The sequence below is a fragment of the Diuraphis noxia genome, unplaced genomic scaffold, assembly GCF_037042655.1.
Source record: "Diuraphis noxia isolate RWA-SAM2 unplaced genomic scaffold, SU_Dnox_SAM2 contig0003, whole genome shotgun sequence".
In the NCBI taxonomy this organism is placed as follows: Eukaryota; Metazoa; Arthropoda; class Insecta; order Hemiptera; family Aphididae; genus Diuraphis; species Diuraphis noxia.
Window position 1 is genome coordinate 49735905 of NW_028301713.1, and position 13275 is coordinate 49749179.

General features: G+C 26.5%; 1 protein-coding gene across 4 annotated transcripts in view; it reads right to left on the reverse strand.

The window, feature by feature from the left end:
• The window catches only part of LOC107163396 (alpha-1,3-mannosyl-glycoprotein 4-beta-N-acetylglucosaminyltransferase B-like), a 14152-nt gene extending 1768 nt beyond the window's left edge, over positions 1–12384 (reverse strand). Inside the window, exons 1-7 of one of the 4 annotated variants that reach the window (XM_089224713.1) lie at positions 7713–9330; positions 7077–7270; positions 6752–6982; positions 5331–5435; positions 479–796; positions 208–341; positions 53–99 (exon numbers count right to left, since the gene is read on the reverse strand). In XM_089224713.1, the coding sequence (XP_089080839.1) occupies positions 53–99; positions 208–341; positions 479–796; positions 5331–5427 (596 nt within the window). In that variant the 5' untranslated portion in view covers positions 5428–5435; positions 6752–6982; positions 7077–7270; positions 7713–9330. Of the gene's footprint in view, positions 1–52; positions 100–207; positions 342–478; positions 797–5330; positions 5436–6751; positions 6983–7076; positions 7271–7712; positions 9339–10288 lie in introns of those variants that run through there. The other 3 variants (XR_016191217.1, XM_089224711.1, XM_089224712.1) reach the window with 3 other exon arrangements.
• Between the last annotated feature and the right edge of the window lie 891 nt (positions 12385–13275).

The window sequence follows — 13275 nt, forward strand, 5'->3', positions numbered from 1 at the left end:
TAATATAAATTCTTAATTTATAATCAGCATCGTAAGTGATGGAAATAATTACCGATTTTTGATTTCCGTACTAACTTGTTGTATGTATTTCTGATCGGTCTGTAACAGTTTTCACAGTTTTAATACATCCGATACAAATATTATTATATTAATACATCGGTAACATTATTTATTATTTTATATTGAGTAATCACAAGTATACATTACTTCGCCAATCATTACTACTATCAACGAATCTTTCTGTTCGTTTAAATCCATATTGCTTATTATGTTAATTAATGTATGTATCAAGTAATTTTTTACTTGGCGACGAACAGTAGGAATTCCATACACCATAGACACTAAAATATTAAAATACATTTTAAGCCCATAAAATATTGACTGTTAAATTTTAGTTTTAATTATTATCATAATTTTGCCTGTTAGTTCACCATTCACAATCATTCAGTGTGTATGACTAAACAAATAAATTAGGTACCTGTTTTTCTGCCCCTGGATTGTAAAATCAATGGCTTCAAATAATCCTCTTGGGACCATAGTGGGGGTAAAAATGTAAACTTATCAAGATGTGTCTTCGACGACCTTACCAATTCCACAAGTTTATAAGCACCCATTAAGGATTCCATTCCTTTAGAAACGGAAACATTCAACGACTTCACTATCGCTTCGAAAACCGGACCGAAATTCTCGATGTTCTTTATGCCTTTGTCATTCAGTTCATTCAATCTAGTTAAGCGTTCCATTTCCGCCTTCGTATATGTTGTTGCCGAACTGTAATCGTATGAATTTCTAGTACCTATACAATCATTAAGCAATAACGGCAATTACGCATTCGAATAAAAATACGAAAATCAAAAACTGTCAATAAATACAATAAAATAACATGTAAATATTCAAAATATATTCGTGATCAACATCCCCGACATGAATTGCACTTCTATTTTACGAATTTTCTCTCTATATTATAACTTTTTACTACAAGAAGAGCTTAATGGCTTAATCCCAATCAATTATAGTACCTATAGGCTTTTTGCTTTAATAAATACTATATATGTTACGGTAAAAGTACGAATACCGGTAAAACATAGGATATACAAAACAATTCGGTCAAACCCCAAATGATTTTTGTAGTTCAGACTTATACAACTGGATTCTGTAAATTTTAGGATAAACAACCAGCGTTGGTAAAATTCTGAAATCTGTACCAATTATGTATATTGTATATTATTACCTAGCTACTATTTACTAGTATATAAAATAGATTTATTATATATTATTATATTATATATTGTACATATATATATATATATATATATATAGGTATATATATTAATATACGTAATATTTATTTATATTATACTAAATATTACAACAAATATATTTATTGTAATTATTTATTTGTTTAGGGTTGACTGTTGTGGCATATCGAGTTACACAAAACATTTTTCGATCGGCATTTACATCGATTTGTGATACATTTTTTCAAACAATCGCACCTTAACAAGCTTTGTCCACCAGTCAAAAACAGTTGCGATACTGCTTGACGAATACCGATATCATTTTCTGGAATTATGCTGATTCTAAAAAATTTTCTTCGCATAAAGTGAACTGATTCCGAGTGAAAAGTTGAGAGAGTGTTCCTGTTTTTGTTCCCAGTCGAAAATAATCTTCATCCACAACTTGTAACACCACAGCTAGTAATGTGCGGGCATCAACTTTACTTTGATCAAATTCTGGAATTTTAATTTTGACGGTTTGTCCAATAATTGTATTAATTGGCATTTTCTTGCTCGACATTTCTTTCATTTTTCTGGATTGTTTCTGTAGTCCAATATGTGATTCTTCTCTATGCTTATTAATTTTTAATGCCCGCGCTGGTATTATATTTTCTATTTCCCTTATTTCTACATGTTCAGTTTCTCCAGGTTCTTCTACTTCTTCAAATTTCTTGTTTGCTAGAGTGTCATCAGGCTCTTTGTTGATTTCAACATCTTCATTTATCTCACCAACTTCAACTGTTTTTTCATTTAGTTCTCTAAGTACTTTCTCTAAATCCTCTTCTGTTTGCAGTCTTAGTAATATATTTTTTGGAATAATTGAATTAGCTAATCCCATTTACATTTTAATCCGAAACATTGCTTCATATTGATTCATAAATATTTGGTAATTACAAAATATGTATTAAATAATGTAATACTAAATTATTTTCAAATCATTATTAAATATTTTATTTATTTTTTATAAGTTATACTTATAACAATTAAATTATACGAGTATGCTACGACCAAATATTTTTTTAAATTTTCAAATATAAATGATCGGCGAACCTACATAATACAGGGTGTCCCAAAGAGATCTGACATTCTGACAAATAAAATAACTTTTGTTCTAATCAATATTTTTTTAAAATTTCTTTTAAATATAATCCATTGACACTTGCGCTACATTTTTAGAATATATTTTTTATTTTTTTATTTTTAATACTGAAAACAAAAAACTTAAAAATTGATAAAAAAATGTTTTCGAAATATTCAATATAGCCAATTTGTAAATCTGATTTTTAGAAAAATGTATATGGTAAAAACACTTATTTAAGTCAAAAGGCTGATTTTTACAATTTTTTAAATATCAATATTTTCGTTAGGTAAATTATAGTAATTAATAGTTTATACATCACATATTTTTAAAATAAATACAATAAAAAAATTATTAGATTTTAACATGCACTTATTTAAAAATATTCTTATAAAATATTTTTAAAAAACTTTATTATTATTTGAAATTACAAGGTTTACAAGGGTTACAAGGGTTACAAGGTAAACTAGATCGTAATTTACTTAACGAAAATATTGATATTTAAAAAAATTGTAAAAAATCAGCCATTTGACTTAAATAAGTTTTTATCATATAAATTTTTCTAAAAATCAGATTTACAAATTGGCTATATTAAATATTTCAAAATCATTTTTTATCAATTTTTAAGTTTTTTATTTTCAGAATTAAAAAACAAAAAATAAAAAATGTATTCTAAAAATGTAGCGCAAGTGTCTATGAGTTATATTTAAAAGAAATTTTTTTTAAAATATTGATTAGAACAAAAGTTATTTCATTTGCCAGAATGTCAGATCTGTGTGGGACAGCCTGTATATTGTACCATAGGATTGTATTTATAAAAATAAAATTTACGTTTAACCAAAAAACCAAGTTATATAGGTACTTTGATCAGTTTAATTATTATCGAATTAACACAATAAATTCGATCATAATAAATATGCATTAAGTTCAATACATGCAAAAAATAAAAATAAAAATAGTAAAACTTTCATCACAATAATATAAATCACAGACATTACTCACTTAATCTCGATTTGGCCTGCATATTATCAATTAAATCTACTTGGCAACGCGAATTCATTTCGGTTTATACAATAGATTTAACGGTTAGACCTTTTTTTAGGCATAATGTGTTTTTTTTTTTGACACGGCTCACATAATTTTAAATAAATATTAATAGCCTCAATATTAAAATTTTTATATTTACTATTAACAGCATAAGCAATACGATTTCTACCTCCGTCACCAGTTCCAATATTTGCTTCATGAATAATTGCATACAAATCATTATAACAAACATAGAAACGCAAAACGCATTTTTCGAAGGCACCAACTGTCGGAACAATCAATTTTTCTTCTCCGCCAATATTATCAATATCAAACCGTTTAAGTCGCCGATAGTGAATTGATTTTTTATATTAATAGACTTCGATTCTTTAACTTAATTTACTAAAATTTCATATTTTTCATTTGTTATATATAATGAATTTGTATTATTTTTGTTTCGATAACTTTATTTAAAATTTCGTAAAAACGTTCCTTAAGAGCCATATTAAAAAATATACTATTCGTGGCAATTGTAAAACGAATACTGCTCGTAAAATCATTTTCAATCAATTATCTGTATTATACCTGTTCAATATCATAAACTAAATTACAAATAACTTTTATCACATAGCAAAATTAAAGTAGATAGGTACCTAGGTGCATTTTTAGTTAACTCATTAATTGTATGAATCTGGTTCGAAAAGTCCGAACTACAAAAATCATTCGGGGTTTGAACGTATTATTTCGTAGAATTTAGGTTTTACCGGTATTCGTACTTTTACCGTAACATATATACCCAAACATTTTCTACCATTACATCGAAAATGTGGTTATCACAAACAAATACTCAACAAATCTTTTCATCAAACATTTACACCTACTGGTTTCGTTACAAGTCAACCACGTTGTCCTGAAATCATAATATTATTTATATATTACCCAAACATCTTTACACAAATAACGTTCATCCCAATGACCCAGCTATATATGACCATATCAAAATTAATCTACTAAGTCAAACCAATATCTCCCATTCATCTATTATTTACTCAGATCCTCTATAACTTCACTAAAACAAAATAAATGTCGAATCCATATGTTTGCCTACTATTTTAACTCAAAAAATCCAAGAATATGCCCTACGATAAAATACAACCACACAAATATTTCTCAATCAACTGAAATAAAATAATTTGATATTTAATTCAATTGGTATGGTTAAAATAATGAAAACATTTCGGGCAACTAATTCAAAACATTGAGTCTCACTGCTACACGTTCGAGTATAATGTATACTCCCTGACGAGGATTCGGACTGGCTATATCACCTATAATAATACTCATTAAGTGGGGTAAATAAAACTAGATAATATGCTCCTATTCACATAAATCAGTGTCATAAGTTTAGTGTCATGTATAATATTATGTTATTGCTTATTTACTATTATTGTATTTGTGTAATTACATGCAAAACCCGCCAAATAACTGTTACATTATAAATTGTTATGAGTTATTTGTAAAATTTACAATGTATGATATTTGCTTAGTTGATTATTGTTGTTCGCTTTTGAATACCAGTATAATTAAATATACAGCACGAAAAAATATTATTTGGTTATGATGAAGAGTTTATTCGAATTATTTTAGTCTTCATGACGAATAATACATTTATTTACGCAAGTGCATGTGTTTATTTGAGAGAATTAAATTGAATAAGTTGAATAAATTTAGTTAAATCGACTTGTTATATAGTAGGATAATAGGTTACTACTATCTAAAATAGTTTTGATGGCCCACGAATAATTTCAAGATTCCTAATTTGGCCCTTCAAAAATATTAATTTGTGACTATTGGGATGGAGTATAAAAAGTATATAAGGTGTGTCTTAGAACATAGTTAATTATACAAATAATTGTATCACAGTATTATATAAAAATTGAATAATTCACCTAAAATGCAGATAAACACGAACGTGAAGCATGACACGAACGTTATAATGATGAATAACAAAGAACAGAACCTAGGCTGTTGAAACTTCCACTTCATCGAAACACCTGAAACAATCGTATATTATACGTAAAGTAGGTATACATAAATCACTTAGATCGTGGATCGTCAATACAGCAATTATATAATTTATAATATATAATATAAATCAATGTATAATATATAGGTAATTATATATATTATATATAAGCTTGATGAATTATTTTGCTACAATGAGTCGACAAGGATACACATTTTTTTACCCACCCACACACAAAAAATGTTTTCACTTTTCTTGAAATTATATTGTTAAAATTTTATTATAGGTAGATAATCACTATAAAAATTTCTTTAGTTTTTTTCTCGATGTGAACTTATTTGTAGTAAAAAAAATCACAAATTTATTTGTATGTCTCTGAAGCTTCAAAATTACAAATAACACTCACTAAATATACACAGAAAAATAATTTTCCAAATAGCTCTTGTATTCACCATTAATTGATGGTAATATTAGTAGCAAATTTCAAGAGTAAAACACACGTTGAATAGTTTAATATCTACAAAATTTTCGTACCAATCTTATAATCAAGTCCTTAATCCTTAATGGGCATTATCCCATAGAAAAATTATCAAGAAAACCCTTATACAACATAATAGGTTTCATGTATATCTCTTGGTTATTGATAGGTCACTGTAATTGATATATTAAATTTGAATTCAGTGATAAAATTGTCATTGTACACGAAAAATGATTCTGAGTGGAAACGGTCACCTGTCAGCTGATTTTAAAGTATTACATAATATTTTTATTTCTATTTGTACTATTAGGTAGGTTAAAAACATGTACATGAAGTTGGCCCCTCCACTTTGTCCGATCGACTTCAAAATACCACCAAATTATTGCAAGTTAATTGCAAATAATTGCAAATCGAGTTTCGCTAATTGCAAATCATCCAGTATTGAGTAAACTCAAATTCAAAATTGGGGGGGGCCAACTTCCTTGCAAATCAAGTTGCCCTAATTGCAAATCGTTTTTTTATTTTTTACGAATTTTTCAATTTTTTAGCCAGCCCCCCCACTTTGTCCGATCGACACCAAAATATTGCCAAATAATTGCAAATTAATTGCAAATCGAGTTGCCCTAATTGCAAATCGTTTTTTTATATTTTTTACGAATTTTTCAATTTTTTGTATTTTTTATAAATAGCACATTACAAGTACAATCTATGACATTAACACCTTTAATTCCTGTGTCTTCTTTGAAAATGGTTTTTAGAATTTTTAATCGCTCTTTATGAATAGTAAATGACGTGCTATATTAGTGACTAGTCTTTTAAAAGATGCTGCATCAGCTTATGAATACATAGAATGTAATAATACTAACTGTAAGAGTGGAATTAGAATTGTATCTTGTCCAACAATTATCGTAAGACTGAAAGAAGGATTTAAGACTCTAGAGACGAGTCTCCAAAAATATTTAGACGTTAAGATGAGCATGTGCCTAGAATGTGATGAAAATGCTTCATCAACAAAGGATCTATGTCAACACATCTTCATCGAGACAGATGTCTTTGCTGATAAAAGTCAATTTAAGCTTCTAGAATTTCCTACAAAACTAAAAGTGAATACAAAAACGTAAGTTAAAGAATTATAATAAACAAAATTATAAAATAAATAAATATATTATGTATTTATTTATAATTTATTACATGGTTGTAAAAGGAATGTGGTTAATAAGTCATTACTCATTAGCGAAACTTCTATATAAAATATATACTATGCAATCCTAAAATTAATGTTTTGATGTTTCAGTTATATACTCCATGGAGTGGTATCTTATGGATATGGTCATTATGTGTCCCACGTAAGAAGGTTCAATGGTGTATGGGAACCGCATAACGACCTGCAAAAAAAAATTAAATCACCTATAAACGCTCAAAAAACAAGTGTGAACCTGCACCTTCTTATATATATTCAGGAAGAACTCTAACAATTATTTTACATTAATATTTAATAAATAAAATACAAAATGTTTAAAAAAAATATATAATATGATTATTTTTTGAAATTAATTCATTTACCTAATCATACAAGGTAGGTACTAACTACTAATATTATTATGTCATATAAAAAAAAAAACTAATGGTAAAATTAAAATAAATTAGCGTAGTAGGTAATTCACTAAATCACTTATTTGATGAAAAAAAAAATCGTTTGTATGGTAACCATAATTGTAGTTTATTAATCAAGTATTATATACAAAGCAATGAAACAAATTGTATTTTATTCAATCTTAAGATTATTTTGAATTGTTATTAACAAAAATCTTAACTTTTAAAAATTACATTATACTTAAGTGGCCGTCTCCATTTTGTATACAGTCAGCTATCCGTTTTTTCATACTATCCATAACTCTTTGTAGGATATGCACATCGATGGCTGTAATTTCCCGTCTAATGTTTTCTTTTAACTCTAATAGTATAAGTGGCTTATTAGTGATACTATAGATTTCAAATAACCCCACAAAAAGAAATCAGGTGGAGTCAAATCAGGAGAACATGGTGGCCAGGCAATATCACCATTCCGTGAAATCACACGATTTGGAAAAAACACGCTGATTCACAGACCACGTGATCACTGATAGAGTAAAACTAGACATCATGAACTTTAATCTGGTAAGAAACTAGTTTATTTTATCTGCTTTAGTACCTAACCACAATTCTCTATAAATCGACAGAACCCACTGCCCCGCCCTATATAACGGGTTGGAATAGATTTGTGATATTTACTTATGCATTGTTTGTATTTTCAACAGTATTAAGAGACTTAAAAGACTTGAAATGAAAATTCATATTTTCAATATTATGTATTACCTGTACGTATAACGGTGAAAACATTTAAGTAATTTTTTTTTTTAATTACAAAAAAATTAATAAAATGTATGTTTTTTGTTGATTATATAATTTTGTAAAAATTTGAACGTTAATAAGTACAATTTTGTTCTTGTTCTCGTTTGAACATTATAATATTGGCCACAAGAGCATACACATATCTTTATAAATATTACTCAATTTTAAAAATAATAACTTAATATCATAATTTATAATACTACTTAATTATAACTATACAAAACAAATTTTTATAATTTTTTTTTTTTATAGAACAGGTACTACTAATTTTATAGCACACTATAAACAATCAACATTTCCTTAAATATTTAGTAAGTACATAAAATACATAATTTTTTACATATCTAACAACTGAATTAATAAAAAGCAGGTAAACATTTTACTGTACATCAGGTGCAAAGAACTCTTTAATAGATGAATTAAATTTGAATTCTATGATCATTGTATGCGAAAAACGATTCTGAGTGAAGGCAGGCGACAGCACTCAACCTATAATATTACTAAGTAAATTTTATATTTTTGTTATTTAAGTAGGTAATTTATTTTTACTATTAGCATATAGGTACTGTATACGAATAATATTTTTTAATTATAACATAATAACTAAAATCGTTATTCTGGATTTTAATATGTAATTTTATCAAAATGTTAACTTAAATGGTTAAATGTCTGTAAAAATATTAACTTTGCACACTAACCCTGAGTTGCTACTTAAAAAATTAACAAGGTTTATTTGGAAGAGCGAATGTAAGTTCCTACACGAACCCTAGCAGGTAAACAAGATGCATATGTAAGTTCCTACACAGTAATAACCAGGTACATGTGTAAGTTCCTACACAGTAAAAAGCAGGTACATGTGTAAGTTCCTATACAGTAAAAAGTAGATACATGTGTAAGTTCCTACACTAAGTATATTATAAGTTATCAATATGATATTAGTTATAATGATATATCATATTATAATACTGTCATACATTTTAACCCTTTATTCTATATAATATATAATTCTTTATAATATTTAATAATTTACCTTAAAAATATTATCAATTTAATAATTTTAAAAATAATAATTGTAATAATATAATAATAATTCGTCATTTATTGAAAAAAATATAAATATAAATTATCCATTCTATATAATATTTAATAATTTAAAAAATAATAATTGTAATAATATAATAAAAAGTCACTTTGTCAGCTTTATCGATAAACTATCGTTATAATCTATCTTTATATATCCTATTATTTTATATAGGCATCACCATATAAAGATTTAAACGAATGCGATAACATTATTTCATCACTTACTCCACACTATTATGTTCTTACAATTATGAATTATCATTATATAGAATGCATTACTTATATTTTTTTTACAATTATGAATTATTACAATTATTATTATTTTTAAAATCATTAAATTAAATTAGATAGACAGCTTCATATAAATTATATATTATATAGAATAAAGAGTTAATACGTATGACAGTATTATAATATGATATAACTGTTATTAGATTGATAACTTATAATATTCCTAGTGTAGGAACTTACACGTGTACCTTTTTTTGCCGTGTAGGAACTTATACGTGTACCTGTTTTTCGTCGTGTAGGAACTAACATAGGTACCTGTCTTCCGCCGTGTAGGAACTAACATACGTACCTTTTTTTTTTCGTGTAGGAAATTACACATCACATATGTAGAAATTAACGTATGTAATTGTCTACCTGTTACTCTCGTGTAGGAACTTACGATTCCCCATTTGGAATAGCATTTTTAAAATTACAACTAAAATTCGGTGATATTTGGGAAATTTAAGTTAATTTGACCATAGGTTATAACTGGAAATCTTACTACAAAGTACAAACATAATGAAATTATTGTATAATAAAGGAATTAACTTTTTATTATTAATATTTGTAATGTCAAATTGTACTGGTTTAGTACAAAATCCTTAATTGTCATAGCTAGAGTTCAAATTAAATAGACCATTATTAATAGCAAAACTTACTTAAATGAAAATATCTTATATAACATCAACATGTAATCCTTCTTTACTAATAAAATTAGCAAAATGTACTTATGAAATTGATTGGTTTAGTTGAAAAATCTCACTATTAATAGCTAAATACTGAATAATGAATGTTTAATTCTATTAAATTAATTGAGTATTTTCAAATTGAATAATTGAAAAATTATTACATAATATAATAATACAATTATTTTAGTTTGAATTCTATTAGTCACGATGTATTACTCAAACTTAACTGTATATGGCATAAAATGAGTATTTATGACTATACAATCATATAGACACAATAATGATACCATCGATAATCATTATTCATTAGTGCATTTCCGATAAGACAACAAATTTAACACTATCGAAATAAAAAAAAAAAACAAAAGCAAATACAAATACAAAAGTTACGTTAAATATAATGGATAACAGATGTACTTATTATATTGGATACTTATGACCTTAACTTATACTAGAGATAAGAAGATATACCTCAAATTATTATGATAAGTATTACTTAAAAGTATCAACTAAAAGATAACTTAGGCATTAGTAATTAATTTACGGCCAAAATTATGTTTATATATTTATTTAATTTTAATTTTTTATAATTCAAATATCTTGCTTGTTATTGTTTACGAACAGTAAGTGACCTATCAAAAATATTTTGCGATCAATAGATTAGAAAACCCTGGCTTAGAGGATTTAAGCTTTAGATCCTCTTCGCTAACTGTTTTTGAAAGTTTTATTAAAATTATGCATTTAGAACTTTGAATTTAAACTCTCTGTGTATATTTCTATATACGATAAAAAATAATTTTAGTAATTGCTTTCTCGCATTACTGCGCATGTCGTATGTGGTCACCGTCGTTTAGGGAAATTGAGTCACTAGCAACAGATTTAATTCTAAGTAAATAACAATAACATAATAACAAAATATAGTTACTTCATAATTTACAATATGAATATAATCAATAACAACTCATTCAGAAGCACATATTAGTTGAAGCTTTTTTTTGTTCCTGGTAATTCACTACTTAGGGGCCGTACTGTTTTCACATTGCTTAGCCCCATATTAGGTTGAAGCTAGTATATCCTATACTAACACTATAACAATTGATGCAAATATAAAATATTATAACAAATGCATTTTAATTTCTAAGTGATTTTGCGAATTTATTTTTTTTTTCAAAATATTATGTGTTTTTCGTTGATTAAATTTTCTTTGGAAAATATGTTCTATGAAAACTTCAAAACTTCAAAATCATGTTTTTCAACTTTAAAATACCAAAAAATTAATACACAGTAAATCGTTAAAAAATAATCAAAAAAAATACTTTTTTTAAATGAATTTAGACCAATAACTTATTTCCTATACTTTTAATAACACGATTGTGTATAAACTTGATATCTCAAAGCAGTGTTGTATTTATGGGGAAGGGGGTCCAGAGCTACTGCACGCGTTCCTCGTTAACTGTATCTAAATGTATATATTTTATCTATTATTAAAGAAAGTATAAGTTTTAAAATTGTGATTATTTATTTGTTTTTTTAAGTGTATAAGTTTGACTACTTATTTAGTGTATATTTTTGCTCACTGCCTCCAACCAACCATTTTTTATTTCTGAACACACCTCAGTCTCCAAGCAGAAGTTGAAATCAGATTTTTAATACTGGTTAAAGCCGCCAAAAATAGAAATAGATTTAAAAACCGAAAGCGTTATCGAAAAATGTCAATACCAGTAAAAAAATTGTTCTCCTCCATGAAGTTCCGGACAATTATTGTAGTCCCAACGAGAGAATAATCAGATTTCACGTATCATGACTGATGACTTGAGCATATCCGTGCTGAACCTCAATTTTCTCTCCAAGCGCCCTATAGCCTAGACGATAGACGTCGCCTGAGAGGTTCCGAATCGTAACGTACCAATTCCCTTTCATTTTAAGTTCTGGGGGAACATTGGTTGGTGAACTAATTATTCTCTGGTGGAATAGTTATATTTATTAATATAACATAACTAAAATTATTTGTAACAAAATACTTATATATGCTCTATATATATAATGCATATTAAAATCCTTCTTCTTGACATGTATTATACTTATTATGGAACTATAAAATGTTTACCTACATTTTCCATGGTATAAACGTTTTTTTTACATTACCATATTAATGATATGCATAGTAACTTATTATGTAAAAATCATATAAAAATTGACAACAATGTTTTGGTTTTTGGTTTTTTAATAATACATAATACTAAACAAATAAAGTACAATACAATACAGGTACGAAAAAAACATAAAATGGTTTACATTAATAAACACATTGTTGATCGTTTAATATGAGTTAATGTTGGGAAGATTAAAGTGTTTAAACGATCTATATGAAAGGAACGTTAGTTACAATTTATAAATATTGCTACGAAATATTTATTCGTTGGTTATTGATAATTGATATAGTAGGCAATAACAGAGATTAAATAACATATTATAGTGTGGTTTAATCTATGGTAATAATTAGGCAACTAAATATTATTACGATCTATACATTTATTTATGGCGATTATTTTACTTTTAAACCTATAGACTTGTCTGTATTCATTTAATATTTTAATGACAATAGTATATTATTATATTGATGTATTAATATGTCATACGCGTACATGAAGAAGGAACTCATTTGACAAGTAATAATACAATTTGCTTTGGTAGCTATTTAAATCACACAAGTAGATCAAATTCGCTTTCATCTAGATCATATATAACAAAATATAGATCATCGTCGTCGTGATCGATAAAACAATAATTTCAACTTAGAGGAAAAACAAATAATAATAACATATTAAAAACATTACATTATTTAACAACAAAACTAATATTATTATTATTTATTAATTATTTGAATATATATTATAAATACAATTCTTGGCGCTCTATGCCCAACTTTTTCGACGTCCTTGTTGAGCAATAGAGAT